The sequence below is a fragment of the Trachurus trachurus genome, assembly GCF_905171665.1.
Source record: "Trachurus trachurus genome assembly, chromosome: 1".
Lineage (NCBI taxonomy): Eukaryota > Metazoa > Chordata > Actinopteri > Carangiformes > Carangidae > Trachurus > Trachurus trachurus.
The window spans coordinates 37,710,966-37,735,319 of record NC_139891.1 but is presented as its reverse complement, the minus strand read 5'-3'; the positions used below and the strand labels follow the sequence as shown (position 1 = coordinate 37,735,319).

Below are 24,354 nucleotides of genomic sequence, written 5' to 3'. Positions count from 1 at the left end.
ACAATGTAAGTACATGTTATTACATACGTTACATAGGTAATTACACTGTAATTAATTAGGTAGATACACAGGAACAACGACCCCTTAAAATAAAGTGTTACCAAGGTCCCATATTATACTCTTTTTACTAAATTTCACTCAGCTGTCAGACGTCCAACTACACTGTATTGTAAATGTATCGCCCCAAACTGATCCGTGGTCCTGAATGAACAAGCTGTTTCTGTGCCTGCACCTTTAAGTAACATGGTGACTGTACACGGCAAAGATTATTACCACTTTATGACTTAAGATTGGTCGGTATTTCATCAGTTTAGCTCAGGAGTTTCTTGCTGTGCACTGCAGCCATAGAAACAGACGTGGTAGGCGTTTATCGCGCTGAGGGGCTGGACTCACTCCCGTCGTGACATCACCACAGGAGCTGAGTCTGAACAACCTGTATGAGCACCGTTTTACCAGTTGGACTTTACAATTTAAACTATAAAGTAAATATCCAGAGTTTTGCAATCTTTTGAATGAATGAAATTGTTTATTTCGGTCACACAACACCAATATCAAATCAACCATTTTAGCCAGCACATATTATACACAATTGCAACCAAAGAAAACATCATACAGTGACCGAAAAGGGAATAGGCTTATATTTACCTAAATATGAAATTAGATTACCTAGAATCAACAGTACAAAATAATAAGATGAAAGTAATCATTGCTGTGTTTTATAATTCTTCATTATTTTACATTTCAAGGCTTTCTTAAAACTCAACAAAGAACTACATGTCTTCAACTCATCACTGAGCTTATTCCACATTTGAACTCCCAAGACTGAAACACATTTGTATTTTATATTAGTTCTCACTTTACACATTTCGAAAATCAATAGCTAAGAGGGTTAACCCTCTTAAATTATAGTTTCCTTTTCTTAATTTAAATAACTGAATAATACAAACTGGAAGGCTGTTGTTCTTTACTCGAAAAATTATTTGTTTAATCTCAATAAACAGATTTCTCCTCTTCCTGTCTGACTTCCAGGTGAACTACCGGGGTCAGAAGGTCAAGCTGATCCGGGTCAGAAACCCGTGGGGTCAAGTCGAGTGGAACGGCCCCTGGAGTGACAAGTAAGAATGAAGAGACACAACACAAGGGGTTAAAGGGATAGTTCACCCAAAATTGAAATTTCTCTCGGCGTAGCAGTGCATGTCCATATAACGGTTGCAAATGGATACCAACTGTCTTCGTAACAAAAAGACACACCAAAAAACATCCAGATACCTCCATGCTGCTCGTATGTAATGTCCTTCTTGTATTGAAGCCCCGAAATGTGAAATTGTCCCGAAATAAATTAAATAAGTCTATATTTCAAGCTTGTTTTGTAGCAGAAGCTTCTAGAAGCTCCTCTTCCTGGTTCGTCAAATTTGGACGAACCGGGAAGAGAAGCTTCCGCTACAAAACAAGCTTAAATTAGAGACTTATTTAATTTATTTCGGGACAATGTCTCATGTTGGGGCTTCAATACAAGACGGACATTACATACGAGCAGCATGGAGGTATTTGGATGTTTTTTGGTGTGTCCTTTTGTTACGAAGACAGTTGGTATCCATTTGCAACCGTTATATGGACATGCACTGCTACGCCGAGACCCCCTGTAACTCAGAGAAGCCACGGAGGACTCTGAAACTTCTCCCAGCCCCTTAGTCCACATGAGGGGGAGGAGATAATGAGGGACATTTCAATTTTGGGTGAACTATCCCTTTAAAATAAAATAAAAAGACTCTGACTCTGAATACCTCCCTTCATTCATTTAACATCTTTGTGTAGTTTTTGTTTCTCTGCAGCTGTTTGGTTTGTGGTTGTTATTCAGACCGCTGTAGTCCGTCCTGTCTGTTTTGTAGTTTTTTGTGTTATTTTTCAATGTCTGTGGTTGTTTTGTGTGTTTGCTTGTTGTCATTTTAAGCCCATTACATTTTGTATTTTGCATCTTTGTCGTCATGAGAAATGAAAACCGACTCTATTCGAACATGATTGTTCCTCGATATTATGGGTTGCACTGCAAAAATTCAAAATCTTACCAAGAATATTTGTCTTATTTCTAGTCAAAATAAATCTCATTATACTTAAAATAAGACTCATCACATTTAAAAAGTAGCTTGTTTTCAGACACTTTTTTACTTTTTTCAAACAAATTTTCCACTTTAAATAAGTAGAAAAATCTGACAGTGGATCAAGTTTTTCTTTCTTATTACAAGCACAAAAAACTTGCTTTGACTGGCAGATTTTTCTACTTATTTCAATTGAAAATTAGTTTGAAACAAGTGAAAACTGTCTAAAAACAAGTTAATTTTTAGTTTAAGTGGAAAGAGATTAGTTTAGACTAAAATTGAGACATTTTGACAAGAAAGAAGACAAATATTCTTGGAAAGATTTTGAGTTTTTGCAGTGTGTGGAGCAGATCCACATTCATAACATCAGAGCATACTGTATGATCCACATGCAGTTTAGAGGAGAAACAAATGATGCTGACTCCCAGTGCTGAGTCATGTTTCCTGTGTGTGTCTCAGGTCCAGAGAGTGGGGTTACGTCGACCAAGCGGAAAAAAATCGCATCCTGCAGAACTCATCAGAGGACGGTGAATTCTGGTGAGTGTGTGTGTGTGTGTGTGTGTGTGTGTGTGTGTGTGTGTGTGTGTGTGTGTGTGTGTGTGTGTGTGTGTGTGTGTGTGTGTGTGTGTGTGTGTGTGTGTGTGTGTGTGTGTGTGTGTGTGTGTGTGTGTGTGTGTGTGGTGAAAACTGAAGGTGAAGGGATCTGATCCGTTGTCTCAGACTTTGTTTTAGCATCGGCGTTGAAATGTAAAACACAACAAATAAACCACAAGATGAATACAGACGACCTTTAACTGTCTGAGTGGGCCGACTCATGACCTTTGTGGTATTTTAAAGGGATAGTTCAACATTTTGGCAAATTGGCCCATTGCCATAATCCCTATAGTCATAGCAGTAGGTTTGTTACCTTTAATTGTCGGTGCAAGCTATTTTTAGAACGGCGGAGCAGAGCAGCAGGCTGTTTAGGGCTACGCTATGGAGGCTCATTACGTTCTCACAACGTTGTGTTATTATCTCATAGCGTGGTGAATGTGCAGCTCACAACTTGTCCACCAGAGCGTTGTGGAGTTGTTGGATTGTGTATTTGATGAGTTTGATGAGGGAAACCAAGAAATCCCATAATGAGCCTCCGTAGCGTAGCTCTGAGCAGCTCACGGCTCTGCTCCGCCGTTCTAAAAACAGCTTGCACCGACAATTAAAGGTAACGAACCTACTGCTATGACTATAGGGGTTATGGCAATGGGCCAATTTGCCAAAAATGTTGAACTATCCTTTTAAACTTGATAAACCCTCTTGGTGAGACTGTGCTGTGTGTGGAGGTGACACTGACAGTGTTTGTGATGTAGGATGGAGTTTGACGACTTCAAAAGAAACTACGACAAGGTGGAGATCTGCAACATGACCCCCGACGACCTCACCGACAACTCCAAGCGCCACTGGGAGGTCAGTCTGTTCGAGGGGAACTGGATCCGCGGCTCCACCGCTGGAGGCTGCAGGAACTACATCGGTGAGAACGGCTGGTGAAGAAACATTAAAGGGACAGTTCAACATTTTGGCAAATTGGCCCATTGCCATAACCCCTATAGACCGAATCTCCTTGTTGTTTACATTCTACTTCTGCGTAGAAAACCAGCACGTAACCTGAATGAGATCAATAGTAACGAATGAGAGTTTAGCTATATATATATATATATATATATCATATTTTTCACGCCCTATCACCGTTTAGACAAATCTGAAATGATTGAAGAAACATTACTATTTCTGCGTGTGTGTTTTGTGTTGCTATGTGTTGTATTTATTCAGTTTGGGGGAATCACAGTGTCTAGAAAGCATCAGTGGCTCAGCTGACAGGGACAGCTAACGGTAGCTAAGCTAACGGCGGCAGCTAAGCTAACAGTAGCTAAGCTAACAGTAGCTAAGCTAACGGCGGTAGCTAAGCTAACAGTAGCTAAGCTAACTGTAGCTAAGCTAATGGCGGTAGCTAAGCTAACGGCGGTAGCTAAGCTAACATCAGGACGTCAGCTGTTAAAACCCTCCCGTTGTGGGACACGACATGAAACTACTCCAGTTAGCTCAGTCATGTTGTAACTCAGATATCCGCTGGAGAAAATATTTTTTCATTGACCGTTTATTGAGTCACTGAGTTATTAAAGTTAAACAGGTAGCTAACCGTTAGCCCAGCTAATCTATGATAACCATGACTTATTACAAAAATGTGCACACGTAAATAGTAATGTTTGTCCAATCATTGGTTTTATGGACTTTACAAACATCAGATTAGTCTAAACGGTGATATAGTGACATGAAAAATGAGATATATATAGCGAAACTCTCATCCGTCACTATTCGAATGCTGGTTTTCTACCCGGAAGTAGTTGTAAACAACAAGGAGATTCGTCCTATAGTCATAGCAGTACAGTAGGTTTGTTACCTTTAATTGTCGGTGCAAGCTATTTTTAGAACGGCGGAGCAGAGCCGTGAGCTGCTCAGAGCTACGCTACGGAGGCTCATTATGGGATTTCTTGGTTTCCCTCATCAAACTCATCAAATACACAATCCAACAACTCCACAACGCTCTGGTGGACAAGTTGTGAGCTGCACATTCACCACGCTATGAGATAATAACACAACGTTACCACACAGAGTTGTTTTAGAGGGAAATACAGAGACTGCTTGCTGAAAAACTGTCCCTGAAGGCAACGTGCATCAGTGGTTTTGCATGAATTTCCCTCTAAAACAACTCTGTGTGGTAACGTTGTGTTATTATCTCATAGCGTGGTGAATGTGCAGGTCACAACTTGTCCACCAGAGCGTTGTGGAGTTGTTGGATTGTGTAGGCTATTTGATGTTTGTGTGTTTGATGAGGGAAACCAAGAAATCCCATAATGAGCCTCCGTAGCGTAGCTCTGAGCAGCTCACGGCTCTGCTCCGCCGTTCTAAAAATAGCTTGCACCGACAATTAAAGGTAACGAACCTACTGCTATGACTATAGGGATTATGGCAATGGGCCAATTTGCCAAAATGGTGAACTATCCCTTTAAGACACTGAACTGTTCAAATGTAAAAGAAAAAAAAAAAAACTAAAACTCTGCCTCTCCGAACCCTCAGACACATTCTGGACCAACCCCCAGTACAAGCTGGAGCTGCAGGACGCTGACGACGAGGACGACGTGTGCAGCGTGGTGATCGCTCTGATGCAGAAGAACCGACGCAGCCTGAGGAAGGAAGGACTGGACATGGAGACCATCGGCTTCGCTGTGTACGAGGTCAGAAACACAGCGGTTTCATTTTCTTTTAGCCAAGGTTTAAAAACTCGAGTCAAAACTGCACTAAAAATAAACTACTTTAACCACGGGACGTTTTATAATTGTAGAAATAAGAGATGACGCGACCTGTATGTATTTGTTTATAGGCTACTGTGATTTATGAATGAATGAATGAATGAATGAATGAGTGTTTATTTCGATCACAGCATCAAAATTTCAACAAAACAAATTCAAGGTAGTAACAAGTACTATATAGCTGGTGGAAAAGGGTTGCGGCTGAAGCAAAGCTTATAGCAACATACTACATAGATATATATTTTTTATAATTCAATGAACCATGTCAGACACATCTGTATAGATATATATATATATTTTTTTTATATATTTCAATGAATCATGTCAATTGCAACTTACTGTATAGATACAAATATATATATTTTTTATAATTCAACGAATAATGTCAAGCTCAACTGTATAGATATATATATTTTTATATTTAAAGTGAATCATGTCAATCGCAACTGTATAGACATAGGCTATATTTTATATTTCAATGAATCATGTTAATTCCAGCTATATATATTATATATAGAATCATGTCTAACCCTGTAACTATGTAAATGTACTTTTCCTGTTATCTACTGGTCCTCCATCTTTATGGACTTTTTATGTTAATTTGTTGAATTGTTTTGGGGACTATGGATGTAATTTAGCACACGGTGTATTTACTGTGAGTACTCTAGTACTCACTGTCCATTAATATGCATTGTCCCGACTAAATAAACAAATAAAGTAAAGTAAAGATGAGTAGAATCATCCGGACCTCCAGGAACATTTGATCTCTGGACTCATGTGACTGGATCAGGACTCAGATCTCCAGCTGTAGGCCAGTCGATCTGAGCTGAAAGTATCTGACCTGTGTCTGTCCGTCTTGTCTTGTCGGTCCAGGCTCCTAACGATGACGACTACCAGGGGAAGGACTTCTTCCGCTACCACGGCTCCAAAGCTCGCAGCCGGACCTACATCAACGTGCGGGAGGTGTCGGAGCGCTTCACGCTGCCCCCGGGCAGCTACCTGCTGGTGCCCACCACCTTCCAGCCGCACCACGAGGCCGACTTCCTCATCAGGGTCTTCTCCGAGAAGAAGGCCGGAGCGCTGTGAGTGTTACTGACCCCCCCCCCACCTCCATGTTTACTGCTATGTGACTACTGTACATACCTTGAGACTTGTGTTTCTGTCGCACAGGGAGATGGGAAGCAACGTCGATGCTGATCTGCCGGACGTAAGTAAACTGATAATCAATCGTCCATTCAGTCCATAGATTGTAGTGGCGCAAATTTTTCATTAAAGGTTTTATTTTTATTTAGTTTTTCAGTTTCCTTTAAGTTTTGTTTTAGTGAGTTCAACAACTGATGAATCAGTTTCACTTTATTGACTGGTCCCTCGTTTTATTGACTGGTCCCTCGTTTTATTGACTTTATTGACCGGTCCCTCGCTTTATTGACTTTATTGACCGGTCCCTCGCTTTATTGACTTTATTGACCGGTCCCTCGCTTTATTGACTTTATTGACCGGTCCCTCGCTTTATTGACTGGTCCCTCGCTTTATTGACTTTATTGACCGGTCCCTCGCTTTATTGACTTTATTGACCGGTCCCTCGCTTTATTGACTGGTCCCTCGCTTTATTGACTTTATTGACCGGTCCCTCGCTTTATTGACTTTATTGACCGGTCCCTCGCTTTATTGACTGGTCCCTCGCTTTATTGACTTTATTGACCGGTCCCTCGCTTTATTGACTTTATTGACCGGTCCCTCGCTTTATTGACCGGTCCCTCGCTTTATTGACTGGTCCCTCGCTTTATTGACTTTATTGACCGGTCCCTCGCTTTATTGACTGGTCCCTCGCTTTATTGACTGGTCCCTCGCTTTATTGACTTTATTGACCGGTCCCTCGCTTTATTGACCGGTCCCTCGCTTTATTGACTTTATTGACCGGTCCCTCGCTTTATTGACTGGTCCCTCGCTTTATTGACCGGTCCCTCGCTTTATTGACTGGTCCCTCGCTTTATTGACTTTATTGACCGGTCCCTCGCTTTATTGACTGGTCCCTCACTTTATTGACCGGTCCCTCGCTTTATTGACTGGTCCCTCGCTTTATTGACTGGTCCCTCACTTTATTTTTTATTTTTCAGTTTTAGTTTAGTTTTTATTGTTGAGGAATTGAGTTTTTATTTAGTCTTAGTTTTAGTTTTTTGTGGGATTTTCCCTTTTAGTTGCATCCATCCCATAATGTTCCCATCAGTCCATCAGGTTCCATTCACTCTTATCTAGCTGTGGGTCGAACTCCAAGTCGTCCCATGTTGAGCTGTGGCCTTTTCTTCCTGCAGCTTTAGACATCGACAAGAAAACTACAACTAAAGCTGATGTTATCTGACTCTTATTTTAGTTTAAGTTAGTTTAATATTGTTCATTTGACTAAATAATTGTTTCACTCCTAGTTGTAGTCTTAGTTTTATAATAATAACCCTGGTTCCCTCCACCGTGCAGCCGCCCATGCCCAGTGAGCCGGAGGAGGAGTCAGACGAGGAGAAAGGCCTGAGGCGGCTCTTTGAACAGCTGGCCGGTGACGTAAGAACAAACAAACCAACAAACAGCAGCTTCAGCTTCTCTGTCTGTGTGTTTCCATCGTTGTGTTTGACGTCGTGTGAGTTTCCTCTTTAACTCTGGTGTGTCGCAGGACAAGGCCATCTCTGTCCGGGAGCTGCAGCAGATGCTCAACGGAGTTCTCAGCAGAAGTAAGTTCATTAACTTGGGCTTTATGTCGTTTTGGTTGGGAATTGAACCAGCGATCAGCGCTTCAGGCATATGTACCAACATGGGATGTGCTCTCTAACCACCTGACCACCAACCACTGCTTGTGTCAAAATAAAAAATTCACAGTGTCTATGTGTAAAATGGATAAAAAGCTGGTAAAGTTAATATGGATGGAGTTCCTCAGGGATCCTGTTCCGGTCCTCTTCCCTTTAATTGTTATTTTTTTAGGAGTCAGGATTATCAGAAGCCATATTTAATCTAGGTGTCATCACCAGGTGAGAAATGTCAGAAACAACAGCACCACCCTCTGGCAGGGAGGGAGAACAACAGAAACATACACAATAATCACAAATTATGACTCAAACACAGGCAAAAACTAAAGGTTTAGGGTGTTATTTTGTTTTAACAAACAAATATGTCTTTGAGTTATTGAACTGAATCTTAGGCTGGATTGCACCAACAAGGTTTAATTTGAAAGCCAGATTAAATTATGGTTTAAATTTAAATTATGTTGCACTAAATTTAAAACCTAGTTCAAAATTAAGACAGATTAAATTTAAACCTCAGTTAAATGTTTACTCTAAACTAAGTTTCAATGGCTGCATTTTTGAGGTGGAGTGAGCAAACTGAGTTTTAGTAAACTGAGATTAATTTTAAATAGTGCAACAGAACTCTGTTTAATTTCAAACCTGGATTAACTCATTTTAAACTGTGTTTTAGTAATCTCTGATTAGAGTTTATTTTAGATTAAATTAAACCTTGTTGGTGCAATCCAGCCTTAATCTACTGTTTTTACTCCTCTGTTCTCAGGAAAAGAGGTGAAGTTCGACGGCCTGAGCCTCAGCACCTGCCACAGCATCATCAACCTGATGGACGTATCCTTCCACACTCATACTCATACTCACTCATCTCAGCCTTGTGATTTCAGGACGTAAAATACACTTCTCTTCACTTCAACTGGAGGTTAAGACTTTGACTTTGGAAAAAATCTCACAGGAACTTAGTGGAATCGAACCTAACTTAGATATGTTAAGTTTTATTCACTTCAGTTCAATTAAACTCAATTCAAGGATTTCATTTAGAGACTGAAACCTCCAGTGACTCCACCTATCTGCTTTGTAGCTAGTTTAAAGAAAATATCTATGAAGGAAAAATGTTAAATTAAAGGGATAGTTCGACATTTTGGCTAATTGGCCCATTGCCATAATCCCTATAGTCATAGCAGTAGGTTCGTTACCTTTAATTGTCGGTGTAAGCTGTTTTTAGAACGGCGGAGCAGAGCCGTGAGCTGCTCAGAGCTACGCTACGGAGGCTCATTATGGGATTTCTTGGTTTCCCTCATCAAACTCATCAAACTCATCAAATACACAATCCAACAACTCCACAACGCTCTGGTGGACAAGTTGTGACCTGCACATTCACCACACTATGAGATAATAACACAACGTTACCACACAGAGTTGTTTTAGAGGGAAATACAGAGACTGCTTGATGAAAAACTGTCCCTGAAGGCAACGTGCATCAGTGGTTTTACATGAATTTCCCTCTAAAACAACTCTGTGTGGTAACGTTGTGTTATTATCTCATAGCGTGGTGAATGTGCAGCTCACAACTTGTCCACCAGAGCGTTGTGGAGTTGTTGGATTGTGTATTTGATGAGTTTGATGAGGGAAACCAAGAAATCCCATAATGAGCCTCCGTAGCGTAGCTCTGAGCAGCTCACGGCTCTGCTCCGCCGTTCTAAAAACAGCTTGCACCGACAATTAAAGGTAACGAACCTACTGCTGCTATGACTATAGGGATTATGGCAATGGGCCAATTTGCCAAAATGTCAAACTATCCCTTTAAGTCGTGGTTGCTTCTTGAAGCTTCAGTTTTGAGGCTTGTTAAGTGTTTTTCTTAACACCGTGAACCAGGTGGACAACACAGGGATGCTGGAGTTCCAAGAGTTCAAGGTTTTCTGGGAGAAGATGAAGAAGTGGATTGTAGGTGTCATGTTCATGTGGTAAAACTGTAAATAAACTCTGATGTGTTTGGAAATGTTTGAAAATGTCTGTTGTTCTGTCGCTGCTGCAGATGCTCTTCCTGTCCTTCGACACCGACCGCTCAGGGAAGATGTCGTCGTACGAACTCCGCATTGCTCTCAAAGCTGCAGGTGAAAGTCGAGCTGCGAAGAAACATGAACACACTTTAAAGGGATAGTAGCATTTTTTTTAAAAGTGTGGTTGTATGATCTCCAAATAGCCCCTAAGTACTTTAATTGCAGTAGAAGACTCTCTACACTCCTCCCGTTAGCAACGCCAGCCCATAATAGCCCTGCCCAGAGATTTACAACATAGAGTGTTGTGAACAGACCCAAAGAAACGGCCTATTTTCACGGCCTAAAAGAGGTTTTACCTGGTCCATTCACAACACTGTATGTTGTAAATCTCTGGGCAGGGCTATTATGGGCTGGCGTTGCTAACGGGAGGAGTGCAGAGAGTCTTCTACTGCAATTAAAGTACTTAGGGGCTATTTGTACATCATACAACCACACTTTTTAAAAAAAAAATGCTACTATCCCTTTAATGTCCAAACTGTTTTTGTTTTTTTTTAACTTTCATGTTGTTTTATATTTGTTGGCAGACAGTTCAGACTTCAGAAAACTTTATTGTCTGTCATAATAACAGAAAATCTCATATGATACACATGTTTATTAATGTCAATTTAATTCACTAACATAATGCACATTTACATTAATGGTCAAACTGGTGCTTTTTCAAAATTAAAGGAACACTAGACACAAAGAAAAACAGCAGTGATAACTAGTTGAAAAGCGTTTTATAAAGTTTCACTTACAGAAATAAGACTTTATCCAAGATTTTTGTGCATTTCAGATATTCAGATGTGTTTTGAACATGTGTTTCATATGATTTGGAGCAGTTAAATACAGAAACTTGATCATAATTGAGTCTAATATTATGAATATTAATATTTCAGGGATGCACCTGAACAACAAGCTGCTGCAGCTGATCGGCCTGAGGTTTGCTGACGACAGCTACGACATCGACTTCGACGACTACCTCACCTGCATCGTCCGTCTGGAGAACATGTTCAGTACGTTGAGTAAATCCACTCCTACGTTAATGATATTAAAGGGATAGTTCACCCAAAATTGAAATTTCTCACTCATTAGCTACTCGTCACCCTCATGTGGACTAAGGGCTGGGAGAAGTTTCAGAGTCCTCCGTGGCTTCTCTGAGTTACAGGGGGTCTCGGCGTAGCAGTGCATGTCCATATAACGGTTGCAAATGGATACCAACTGTCTTCGTAACAAAAAGACACACCAAAAAACATCCAAATACATCCATGCTGCTCGTCTGTAATGTCCCTCTTGTATTGAAGCCCCAAAATGAGAAATTGTTCCGTAAAAAATTAAATAAGTCTATATTTCAAGCTTGTTTTGTAGCGGAAGCTTCTCGAAGCTCCTCTTCCCAGTTCGTCAAATTTGGACGAACTGGGAAGAGGAGCTTCCGCTACAAACAAGCTTGAAATATAGACTTATTTATAGACAATAGACAATTTCGGGGCTTCAATACAAGAGGGACATTACATACGAGCAGCATGGAGGTATTTGGATGTTTTTTGGTGTGTCTTTTTGTTACTAAGACAGTTGGTATCCATTTGCAACCGTTATGTGGACATGCACTGCTACGCCGAGACCCCCTGTAAATTTCAATTTTGGGTGAACTATCCCTTTAATGAGAAACACTTGGTCACAAACACTTTCCCTCCTCGTCGCCAGGAGCTTTCCAGGCCGTGGACCAACACAAGCGAGGGCGCGTGAGGATGAACATGATGCAGGTAAAAACCCACAGCGGTCTCATGTCACAGGTCTGGGACTTTATTATGAATTAATGCAACATTAAAGGGATAGTAGCATTTTTTTAAAGTGGGGTTGTATGATCTACAAATAGCCCCTAAGTACTTTAATTGCAGTAGAAGACTGTCTGCACTCCTCCCGTTAGCAACGCCAGCCCATAATAGCCCTGCCCAGAGATTTACAACATACATTGTTGTGAACAGACCCAAAGAAACGGCCTATTTTCACCATAGATATATAAACGTAGATGCCGCGTTCCATACTGCCGAACAGCGCCACCATGCGTCTGCTGGCCGCCATGTTGTGCAGGGCATAAGTTCTAAAGGACTGACGTTCTAAACGCTGTAACCATGGTTGTAACCCCAGATTTTGATTAAATCTATTCACAGGCGTCATTTACGCTGGGGACGTTAACTACATTATCCTAGAAGCAGCTGAAACACTGAGCACGGCGCAGAGCTTCCTGTACGCCGGAGCCAACTCGCAACAATGTAGCTTCAATTAAGTAGTTCTCAGACTCTTTCTGTCATCTCCCGCTTTGGACAAAGAGGGATTTCAAGACGCACCCATAGACTGTATAAAAAAGACGCACCACGGTGATATGGGTGCAACAAAGTCCCTGTTAACAAAATCAACATCTAATCTGTCCCTTCAAATTAAAGTTAGTGACTGTTTGGAGCAGCAGCTGACAGTGACAGTTTCCTCATCACCAAACCTGAGCCACCAGATCCACTCACGTCGTGACGACGGGACAAAGTCTCTTATTGTCTATATTCTGTGTTTTTCCTCTCTTTAACCGTCTCGTTTCAGTTTTTGCCCGGTCAACCTGCATCTGGTGCGCATCTGCTGTTTCTCTCGCGCTCACTCGCTCACTCTTGATCCGCATATGAATATTATATAAAATAAATAAATAAAAAGGAAAACACACAGACGCGCAAATTGAAATGGCTACTGTATTATTATTATTCAAATATTTTTATTGATTTTCACATTATACACTCACAGTAGAACTCAATACCCCAGACAAGAGGGAAAGCAAAAATAAATAAATAAATGAAATGAAGTATATAAATGACAATAATGCAATATTCATAGTAATACTGATAATTGAAAATAAATGAAAAATCAGGAGAATAAACAGACGTTACTCAGTATCAACAAAGTAGTCAAATAAACACGCATATATATGTATGCATACACATAACTACAGAGTAATGTATAGACACAGAAACATAAAAATAAATAAATAAATAAAAAGGGGGGGGGGGGGTTGGCTACACTATGTTAAGGGGAATTCATCTTCAAAGTACGATAGGAATGGTTGCCAGACTTTATAATATCTATGTGTAGTGCCCCGGGCAGTGTATTTAAGTTGTTCAAGTTTGAGGTGGGACATCACGTCCTCCACCCAACGCCTATGAGAGGGGGGCATGACCTTCTTCCAACTAAGGAGTATCAGACGTCGAGCTAGCAGAGTGGAGAACGCTATAGCCTCAGCCTGGTGCCTAGATATTGGTGTCTCCTGAGGGACGACCCCAAATAATGCAGTCAATGGGTTGGGACTGATAACTTTATTACACATGTATGAAAATGTATCAAATATATTTGTCCAAAATAGCTCTAGTTTCGGGCAAAACCAAAACATATGACTGAGGCTAGCTGGGTCTTGCCTGCATCTGATGCAAGTTGGGTCTAAGCCAGGGTAGAGTTTGGCTAGCTTACTCGCAGATAAATGCAGCCTGTGCAGAACCTTAAATTGCAGCAGCCCATGCCGGATACAAATTGAGGAAGAGTGTATCAATGTAATTGCTGCCTGCCAGTTTACGTCTGAAATGGTGGTTCCTAATTCCACCTCCCACTGCCTTGCTAAACGGTTAAGTGATACGACTGCAACCCTCTGGATATTATCATACAACACAGACACCAGACCTCTGTCAACTGGATCTATGGTCAGACATTCATCTATCCATGTCCTCTGAGGGGTTGTCAAAGAGAAGTGTTTTTTAACATAACTCCGCACCTGTAGATATCTAAAGAAATGTGACTGAGGGATGCTGAAGTCTTTCTTTAACTGTTCAAAGGAAATGAAGTGCCCTTCCTTAAAAAGGTCCATCACACATTTAATCCCTCTCCTATGCCACAATTGAAAAGATGGATCTGTGAGAGATGGAGCAAAATTGATGTTCGCTAGAATAGGGGAAGTGACAAGAGCTTGTTTATGCTTAAAATGAATCCTAAACTGCGACCATATCTTCAGGCAGCCAGAAATTATTGGGTTGTTCGTCCAACAACGTTTACTTAAAGGTAGTGGGGAACAAATTAAAGAGCGGAGCGAAACTGGATTACTCGAATGCTGTTCCATCTGACACCATACTGGAGACTCATCATCTGATGCATCAGAGACCCAGAATATAAATTTGTGGATATTGGCCGCCCAGTAATAATACAGAAAATTGGGTAGGGACAGCCCACCATCTCCCTTCTGTCTTTCCAAATATTCCTTCCGTATTCTGGGTACTTTTTTATTCCAAATAAAAGTTGATATGAGCTTATTTAAGTCCTTAAAAAAGGATTTAGGTATAAAGACTGGTATTGCTTGGAACAGAAATAAAAATCTGGGCATGATAGTCATTTTTACTGAGTTAATCCTTCCGGCAAGTGACAAAGGGAGGGTTGACCATCTCTCCATGTCCTGTTTAGCTTTGTTAAACACGGTTTTGAAATTGCTGTCAAATAGATCCCTATACTTTTGAGTGACACAAACCCCCAGGTAAGTAAAACTATCCTTATTGACAGAGAAAGGGAAGTCCTGGAATGACATCTGGCGTGCTTTGTCGTTTATGGGAAATAAAACGCTTTTAGTTAAATTTAATTTATAACCTGAAACTTGACCAAATATAGTGATAAGCTCAAGAGCAATAGGGATAGTAGTACATGGGTCTGAGAGAAAGAGGATAAGGTCATCTGCATAAAGAGATACTTTATGTGAATGCCCTGACCTTTGTATTCCAACCAGGTTAGTGGTCTTCCTTAACATTATTGCCAGGGGCTCGATGGCAATATCAAATATCTGGGGGCTCAAGGGACACCCTTGTCTTGTCCCTCGGGAGAGAGGGAAATAATCTGATATTATCTTGTTCGTTCTCACGGAGGCATGAGGTGCCGTATAGAGAATTTTAATCCATGAACAGAAAGTAGGATCAAAGCCAAATCTATCTAGCGCGGTGAACAGGTAGTTATATTCAATCCTGTCAAACGCTTTTTGCGCATCTAAGGACAGTATTAGCTCTGGCTCAACATTATTAGGTTGGTATATAATGTTGAATACTCGGCGAAGGTTGCTTGATAGTTGTCTGCCTGCGATAAAACCTGTCTGATCAGGGTGGATCAGTTTAGGCATAATTTTCTCAAGTCTACCAGCCAATACCTTGGTTAGAATTTTATAGTCGCAACACAATAAGCTGACCGGACGGTAGGACTCACATAATAGTGGATCTTTATTCTTTTTTAATAATAAAGAGATAGAAGCTTGGGTCATAGTTGGGGGAAGAGTTTTTTTAACCAGGACCTCTTTAAATACATTTGATAGCAATGGTATTAATTTAGGGCCAAATGTTTTAAAAAATTCTATTGGAAACCCGTCGGGGCCGGGTGCTTTTCCGGGTTTCATTTTTTTAATTGCACTATTGATCTCCATTTGGGTTATACTTCTTTCCAATTCTGATTTGTCTGATTCATCCAAGGAGGGCATTTCCAGTTTACTGAAGAAATTCTCTACTAACTCCCCGTCCCCTGCCTCTGAGGTATACAAATTTTCATAAAAAGACTTGAATTGGGCATTAATGTCCCTTTGGTCTGTAACGATATTACCTTCCCCGTCCTTTATCGCAGATATAAAACCAGCCGTTGCTGACTGTTTGAGTTGATGGCTCAACAGTTTACTGGCGCGCTCCCCGTATTCATATAGATTATGACGAGCTTTTAAATAAAGATCCACAGCATTATCGTTGGTCAGTGAGTCAAATTCCGTCTGAAGTAAAATTCTCTCTCTGTAAAGGTTCTCGGAGGGTGATGTTGAATGTAATTGATCCACCACTTTGATCCTGTCGACCAACTCTGTAACCCTTTTAGATTTCTTTTTATTTTCACCAGCAGTGTAAGATATCACTTGTCCCCTTAGATACGCTTTCATGGTTTCCCACAGTGTGCAATAACTTATCTCGGGGGATTCATTAGTTTCTAGGAATAAGTCTATTTGTGTGTTTATGAAATCAACAAATTTTTTATCAGCAAGTAGTCGTGAATTAAGACGCCATGTACGTTTAGGAAGTATGTTTTCTGGAAACCGAAGCTTCAAAAGTACTGGACAATGGTCCGAAATGACTATACTGTCGTATTCTACTTGAGTAATCATGGGTAGTAATTTTTGGTCTATCAAAAAATAATCAATTCTGGAGTAGGTTTGATGTACTGGGGAGAAAAAAGAGAACTGTTTGGATGTTGGATACTTGAATCTCCAAGGGTCAATGATTCCATATGCTTGAAGAAAAGTATTTATGCATCGCGCCGATTTGCTAAGTGAAGTAACCTTTGTACTGGAGCGGTCCTGTTTCGGATCCAAAACGCAGTTGAGATCTCCCCCCAGTATTAAATCATGTAAATCTAGACCCGGTAAAAGTGAAAAGAGATTTCTAAAGAAGTCAACATTATCCCAATTGGGAGCATAGACATTCGCCAGCACCACCGGCCTATTGAACAGTTTCCCTTGAATGATTACATAGCGACCATTTTTGTCCTTTATGATGCTAGACTCTTCAAACTGCACATTTTGGTGCAGGAGAATAGCCGCCCCCCTACTTTTGTGACCGAATTCAGAGTGAAAAATTTGCGTGAATCCTCCTCTGCGGAGTTTTGCTTGATCCTTATTTAACAGGTTGGTTTCCTGCAGATACACTATTTCGGCTTTTAATTTGTTTAATTGAGAGAATACCCTACTTCGTTTAGCCGGTTGATTCAATCCCCTTACATTCCAACTCACCAACATGGTGTCAGCCCTGTCTGTACCTTTATCCCACGCCATCAAGTTGACCTTTCACATAATGCCACTGCCTCATTCCTGTGACCTGTTGTTGGTGGTTCTGAAGAAACTGCAGTTGGGGTTCCCTGAGCTTGATGGTAGATAGCCAAAGAGAAAGAAGAAGATGGAGAGGAGAGAGAAAAAAAAAAAAAAAAGGGAAGCATGGGGGGGGTACCTGAACACACATTCTAAACACACATCCATAAAACATTAGGCAATATGTAACTCTAACACTCTTACACATTGCAAACAAAAACATGAACATGAACACGGCATCGCTTGTCTCTTGCATAGAGACTGCCTGCTCTTCCAGTTATCCTCTTCTCCTAAGGTTGCTTACCATGTGAGCTCCCCACAGGAACAAATATAAAATTCAATAGATTTCTTAACTCTTTCAATATATTGCTGATAATGTAGTAAGTTGACAAAACAAAAGTTGACCCATTCCTCTTGACACATATTGTCCTTGGTGTAGCACAAAATTATTCTTTTTCCACTCAAGGTATCAAAATACTTCAAGTAGGAAGTTAAACAGACCTAAACATAAAGTCCCATGAAATAAAAGATGATGTCCCACATAACTGAATCCTCATGAGAGATTCAAACTTGTCTCCACATTTTGACTCTTTTTTGAGCTTGAGTGGACAGAATTAAGCAGTCCTGAACGTGGAGCAACATAATAGAAGCCTTAGCTCTCCTCCACACGAGTGTGCATATTCAATTGCTGACAGCGGAGACACCAAGACCGCTTCGGGTGGGACAAAAAGGCACCCCGGGATTTTTCAAAGTAAAAGTAAACTGTCTTTAATGTGTCTCGCCTTCATCTCCCAGCTTAATAAAGCGGGTACTTCAGTCAGTGTCCACTTACCCAAACACAAACATTATGAAGCCTTGTGCACCACCCTCTTTAACACAAACTCCTTAGCCAGCTTCGGATCTTTGAAACTTGCCTCTTGACCGTCCGCCGTGGTTATTCTCAATATCGCGGGGTATCTCAGGCCGTAGCGGACTCCCTCACAGCCCCGAAGCAGCCCCCGCACCTCGGTGAAGGCTGCCCGCTGTTTACTCACGGTCTGGGTGAAATCCGGCAAGATTCGGATGTGGTCGCCGTCTGCGGTAGTCACTGACTTCATTTCGATGGCTTTCTTCAGAAGCGACTCTTTTTCGGAGAAGTAATGGCATTTCACCACAAACGCCCGGGGTGGGATGTTATCCTGCGTCGGTTTACTACGGAGGGTGCGGTGTGCCCGGTCTATGGTGGGGGGCTTCTCAAGATTCAGAGCTTCTTTTAGCATGTCAGCTACAAACTGAGACGGATGTTTCCCATGTTCACGGCCTTCCTTCACCCCCGTTATGCGTACATTGCAGCGCCGCGATCTGGCCTCCAAATCCTCGCAGCGGTCTCTCAGTGTGGCCAGTTCTTTTTTCATACCGCTGACATCTGCTTCCATCGCGGCAAACGAGTCCGAGCGCCCGCTGACCTCCACCTCCAGCTCCGACACTCGGCTCTCGGTCGCCTCAACTCGTTCATCAACTTTTTCCACCGCACATAGTAGTTCAGTCTTAATCTGGCCGATCTGGCTCTGGAGTACTGCCAACTGAGCTGTCGCCTTTTCTTCTATTTTCGCCATCACATCTTGTCTTAAGGACTGAATAGCCAGCAACACCACCTGCTGGCTGTCCTCATTTGCGTCGTCTTCGCTAGCACCAGCATTAGCATTAGCGTTAGCCTCCAACTCCGTCTTGTTTCCTTGGCGATTTCTTGGCATTTTCCTCTTCGCAGTTGAAAAATCTTGTTAACTTAACTGGTTTATAGGTGCGCGTAAGGTCGTAGATAGTGGTTTAAAACGATAGAGAGATTGTTTTGTAGTCCCGTGAGGAGCCCAACAAAACCACGTCTTTACATGGCGCTGCCCATACCGGAAGTCATGGCTACTGTAGTGTAGTCTAACAATTCAGTGACCTAGAGCTGTAGACCTGTAGATATCCCCAAATAAATTAAATCAAACACAACTGGACTCGGTTATTTTGTCTAGGAAGACGTTTCACCTCTCATCTAAGAGGCTTCATCAGTTCATGTAGCAACTGATGAAGCCTCTTAGACCTGGACAAATGAGAATATTCACAGGCTTAGACGTTCTGTGTCCTGCACAATATGGCGGCCCCGCTGACGTATCGCCAGATATAGAACGTGGCATCTATGTTTATATTTTCACGGCCTAAAAGAGGTTTTACCTGAAAAAAACACACAGTTCCATTGTTCGCTATAATATAATTTTTTCCAGCCCTTCAAAGTGCAGGAAAAACACAGTTTTTATTTGGACCGAACCAACTGCTGATCGGCGGGCGCTAACCCTGGGCGGAGGGATACGTGAGTTGGTTAGGTCCAAATAAAAACTGTGTTTTTCCTGCACTTTGAGGGGCTGGAAAAAATTATATTATATCGAACAATGGAACTGTGTATTTTTTTTCTGGTAAAACCTCTTTTAGGCAGCGAAAATAGGCCGTTTCTTTGGGTCTGTTCACAACACTGTATGTTGTAAATCTCTGGGCAGGGCTATTATGGGCTGGCGTTGCTAACGGGAGGAGTGCAGAGAGTCTTCTACTGCAATTAAAGTACTTAGGGGCTATTTGGAGATCATACAACCCCACTTTAAAAAAAAATGCTACTATCCCTTTAATTATTATTTTTGTCTCTGAACCTTTGACAGTTCCTGATGTTGTCGATGAACGTCTGAGGAGAAGCTGAGGGCAAACCGAAGCCACCAGAAGAACAAAACACAATGGTGCAGTGTCTTGAATGTTCAGGCTGTAGTGATACACACACACACGTTTCATATTTCCAGCTTCTTTCCGTTTTAAATGCCTCTGTTTGGGCAAATAATGTGAGTTTCTGTCTGAGCTTATAGGTTTTGCTGTCGGGGGGTGAGTGGGTGCAGGGTTGATCTTTGAATTTTGCTGCCTTAAACTTTTGGATTCTCAGCACTGAATGGAAATAAATTTGAATAAAAAACGTTTTTTTGCCTTTGATGTAAAGGGACAGTACAGTGTTTGTTTTACCAGTGTTGTACTAATAATACCACACATGAAACTCGTGACATAAAGAATCAAAAATCACAATATAGAGTTATATTTTAAGATCTTGTTCCTTCCTTGAGATTCTGTCTGTTGTGATTGTGATTTGCAAAAGAAATAAAATCAAATTGAATTTGTCAAACTAACTTGTCAAAGTATATCACAACAATTCAACAAATAAAACGTACAACTGTGTGAATAATGTAACATGTGATGTGAAAAAGTAATAGCCTAGGCAATGAAGAGACAGAATTTACTGCAATTTCCCATTTTGAACTCCACAATTAGGAATATGCAAGATATAGTAGGCCTATTTGCTAAATTAGGTAGCCTATATTATCACCAATACTGATCAAGGCTACTTCAACCACAGACAATATCAAAAATAAGTAAATAAACAGAATTAGATAGGTTAGGTAGACTAATTTTCTATATTTTTTGTTGTGTAACAACAGTCTATATAGAACAAGCAATAAAACATAAATGGACTTTTTAAGAATGGACAGTTTTTTGTCTGTTTTGTTTTGCTGTTACAACCAAGTGAAGTTTACAGAGACGCTGTCCGTGGTGCTGAAATGGGTAAGTGAGGAACTGAATTATAAAAAATAAAATAAAATAAAATAAAAAAGCATCAAATAGGCTATAGCTATTCCTGGAAATGCCTTCAGGTTGAAGAAATTTGTGAGTTTGCTTCCTTTGTTTTTGTTATTTGTGTAACACGGTAACGGACCGCAGTGAAGTTAGTTTTAAGTTGGATATTTGACAGACATTCGCTCCTTCTCAATACATTAAAAATTCATAGAAAATAATTGTGTTTAAATGCAATAAAAACAGGTGTGTCATAGAGGAGTCAACAGGTCACATGACCCGGGAGTTATTGAGCTCTAACGCTCATATTTACTGTATAAAATATATAAAAAATTCATATGACCTGTTGACTCAACACAGAATGACACACACCTGTTTTCATTGCATTTAAACACATTTACTATTTTATATGAATTTTTTTTATATATAGCTATTATACAGTATGAGCGTCACTGTGCGTTCAGACCGAAAGCGTCGAGAGTGTCGCGGTGGCCGGAAGTCATTTATTTTCAATGAGAACCAGCGTCGAGGAGCGTTGAAGAGCGTCAAAGGCGTTGGCGTCGCGTTTTGGCGGCGAGAGCGTCAGGAGAAAGTTGAAATCTCCTGAACTTTATGCTAATGAGCGATGATGCGGAGCAGCGGCAACCAATCAGAGTGTAGATGTCCCCCACTCAACCAACCACAACCGACGTCAACTTCTTTGACGCGCGTCAAAACGCCAGGGTGTTCAGACCACCAGCGTCGCGGAAAAGCGTCAAGAGCGTCTTTTGACGCTTTTGGTCTGAACGACCCATTAGAGCTCAATAACTCCCAGGTCGTGTGACCTGTTGGCTCAAAATCAACACAGGATGGTAGAGCTAAGACACACACCTGTTTTTATTGCATTTTAAACACATGTAGCCTAATATTTTATATGAATTTTTAAAGGGATAGTAGCATTTTTTTTAAAAGTGGGGTTGTATGATGTATAGCCCTAAGTACTTTAATTGCAGTAGAAGACTCTCTGCACTCCTCCCGTTAGCAACGCCAGCCCATAATAGCCCTGCCCAGAGATTTACAACATACAGTGTTGTGAACAGACCCAAAGAAACGGCCTATTTTCACGGCCTAAAAGAGGTTTTACCTGAAAAGAAATACACAGTTCCATTGTTCACTATAATATAATTTTTTCCAGCCCTTCAAAGTGCAGGAAAAACACAGTTTTTATTTGGACCTAACCAACTCGTATCCCTCCGCCCAGGGTTAGCGCCCGCCGATCAGCAGTTGGTTCGGTCCAAATAAAAACTGTGTTTTTCCTGCACTTTGAGGGGCTGGAAAAAATTATATTATAGTGAACAATGGAACTGTGTATTTTTTTTTTCAGGTAAAACCTCTTTTAGGCCGTGAAAATAGGCCGTTTCTTTGGGTCTGTTCACAACACTGTATGTTGTAAATCTCTGGGCAGGGCTATTATGGGCTGGCGTTGCTAACGGGAGGAGTGCAGAGAGTCTTCTACTGCAATTAAAGTACTTAGGAGCTATTTGTAGATCATACAACCACACTTTAAAAAAATGCTACTATCCCTTTAATGTATTGAGAAGGAGCGAATGTCTGTCAAATATCCAACTTAAAACTAACTTCACTGCGGTTGGTAGCGGGTCTTGTTGCCTCGGCAACCAAGTTGTTATTCTTTCGTTGTTTTTTTTTAAACCAAAACAATTCACAGAAGTCTCTCTCTGACTTTTTTCCTGAAGCTACTAAACATTTTAACCGGGTTGTGATGAACTGGTAAAACTAACAACTACTGATATAGAAGTAGTTTTTATTTGGTAAAGAGCAGTCAACATGTTGCCCGTCGAACAACACGGACATCACGAACACGGACATCACGGACATCACGAACACGGACACCATCACCATCATCATCACGGACATCACGAACACGGACACCATCACCACCACCACCATCACCACCATGGGGAGGAAGAGGAAGAAGAGAAGAACTCATGCCTGAAGCACCTGAAGGAAAACCTGTTCCAGGTGCTGAGTCTGGCCGGTGTAGCTCTGGGTGAGTCACTATATTATTTATATGTGTTATATTTATATGTCGGCTCAAATCCTCCTCTGAGAACCGTGTTGCTAAGTTAACTTAACCTGCTATGTACACGTTTAAGGCCCTCATTTCTTTTTACAGTCTATCTATGCTCATTTCCAATATTTTAAATTTATGCTGCGTTCAATTGCGTTCGTAAAACATGGATACCTGAAGGAAGTTTGGCGTATTATTGTGGCTCATAGCTGAATAGGAAAAATAAATGCAGCAGTAGGCTAAATGATGTTTATGTTGGAGGAGAGGAGACGCCGCAGATGAGTGCACATGACTTGATAACAGATGAGGACCGCAATTTCACACCATACAACAATCACAGCTTAATATAAACGTATTTCATATAGGCTACTGCAATAATACACAAAAATATGCATTAAAGGCCCCATGACATGAAAAATGTGATTTTGGTTATTTTTTCGTGCTTGGGGAGGTCTCTGGGCCACGTATTGTCCCATGCATCAAATTGGTCATAAACGGAGAGACACACACCGCCCCTTTTGTAGGAACTGTCTCTTTAAGACGAGCAGATAGCACTTCCTCCTTTCTGTGATGTCACACACAAGGTAACTCCGCCCACCGTGACCAGTTGTTTTTTTTCAATTTGTATGAATGCAGCTTAGGTTTCAGTTACTTGCCTGTGATTGGCCCGACCACATGCCACTCTAAAACAGTCAGCCAATCAGAGGAGAGGTTCTCATTCTCTCTTCTGATTGGCCAAATGACCTGTGCCTGTTAGAACTCCAGAAAGAGGCAACAGAAAGGGGCAGTATAAACGATATTAAGCAGATCACAGGTACTCAAAACCAATGATACATCTTGTTAGGGATATCAGCAGGTAAATAAACCCAGAGAAAAGTGCACAGCATGGGGCCTTTAAAACTTCAACAAATAACTTAAAATGTCTAAATTCTAAACCATGTTTTGATGTTGTCGTGACGTCAAGTCGGAAAGTCAATTCATTTTTTACAACTCGGAGTTGCTCAAATCCTCCTCTGATACCGCTTCTATCCACCACTTTCCGGAGAACGACGCTGGGTGTCGCCATGACACTCCATTCATTACATTTTAGATTAACGTTAGCTGGGCTAACCGTTAGCTGTTAGCCGTTAGCAGTGTCTTCTTAAATAACTCAATAAACAGCTGAAAAAAATATTTTTTCCAGCGGATATCTTAGTTCCAACATGACTGAGCTAACTGGAGTAGTTTCATGTTGTGTCTGACAACGGGAGGGTTTTAACAGCTGAAGTCCTGCTGTTAGCTTAGCTGCTGCTGTTAGCTTAGCTGTCAGCAGCAGCAAAGATAACGGCTACGATAACCATGACTAGTTGCAGAGGTGTGCACACAGAAGTGGTGGTGTTTGTTCGGTAATTTGTTTTATAGACTTAACAAACATCAGATTTAGTCAACACGGTTTTGGCAGCCCGGAGCCCCCACATTTGGTGCCTACACCGGTGGCTAACGCTACCAGTTAGCCGCTAACGCCA

At 41.2% G+C, this 24,354-nt stretch overlaps 2 protein-coding genes across 2 annotated transcripts in view; both read left to right on the top strand.

Moving 5' to 3' along the window:
- capn9 (calpain 9) overlaps window positions 1-19,914 on the top strand; it is a gene marked incomplete at its 5' end in the record, with an annotated part of 29,022 nt that extends 9,108 nt beyond the window's left edge. Inside the window, 14 exons of the mRNA XM_083980869.1 lie at window positions 1,030-1,115; window positions 2,556-2,633; window positions 3,443-3,603; window positions 5,208-5,365; window positions 6,314-6,522; window positions 6,611-6,647; window positions 7,913-7,993; window positions 8,103-8,160; window positions 8,990-9,054; window positions 10,096-10,164; window positions 10,256-10,334; window positions 11,159-11,275; window positions 11,964-12,022; window positions 19,830-19,914. Coding sequence (XP_083836995.1) covers window positions 1,030-1,115; window positions 2,556-2,633; window positions 3,443-3,603; window positions 5,208-5,365; window positions 6,314-6,522; window positions 6,611-6,647; window positions 7,913-7,993; window positions 8,103-8,160; window positions 8,990-9,054; window positions 10,096-10,164; window positions 10,256-10,334; window positions 11,159-11,275; window positions 11,964-12,022; window positions 19,830-19,856 — 1,284 coding nt within the window. The 3' untranslated portion in view covers window positions 19,857-19,914. The remainder of the gene's footprint in view (window positions 1-1,029; window positions 1,116-2,555; window positions 2,634-3,442; window positions 3,604-5,207; window positions 5,366-6,313; window positions 6,523-6,610; window positions 6,648-7,912; window positions 7,994-8,102; window positions 8,161-8,989; window positions 9,055-10,095; window positions 10,165-10,255; window positions 10,335-11,158; window positions 11,276-11,963; window positions 12,023-19,829) is intronic.
- Window positions 1-24,354, top strand: part of LOC310985743 (uncharacterized protein) — a 204,856-nt gene that overhangs the window by 12,394 nt on the left and 168,108 nt on the right. The window lies entirely within an intron of this gene.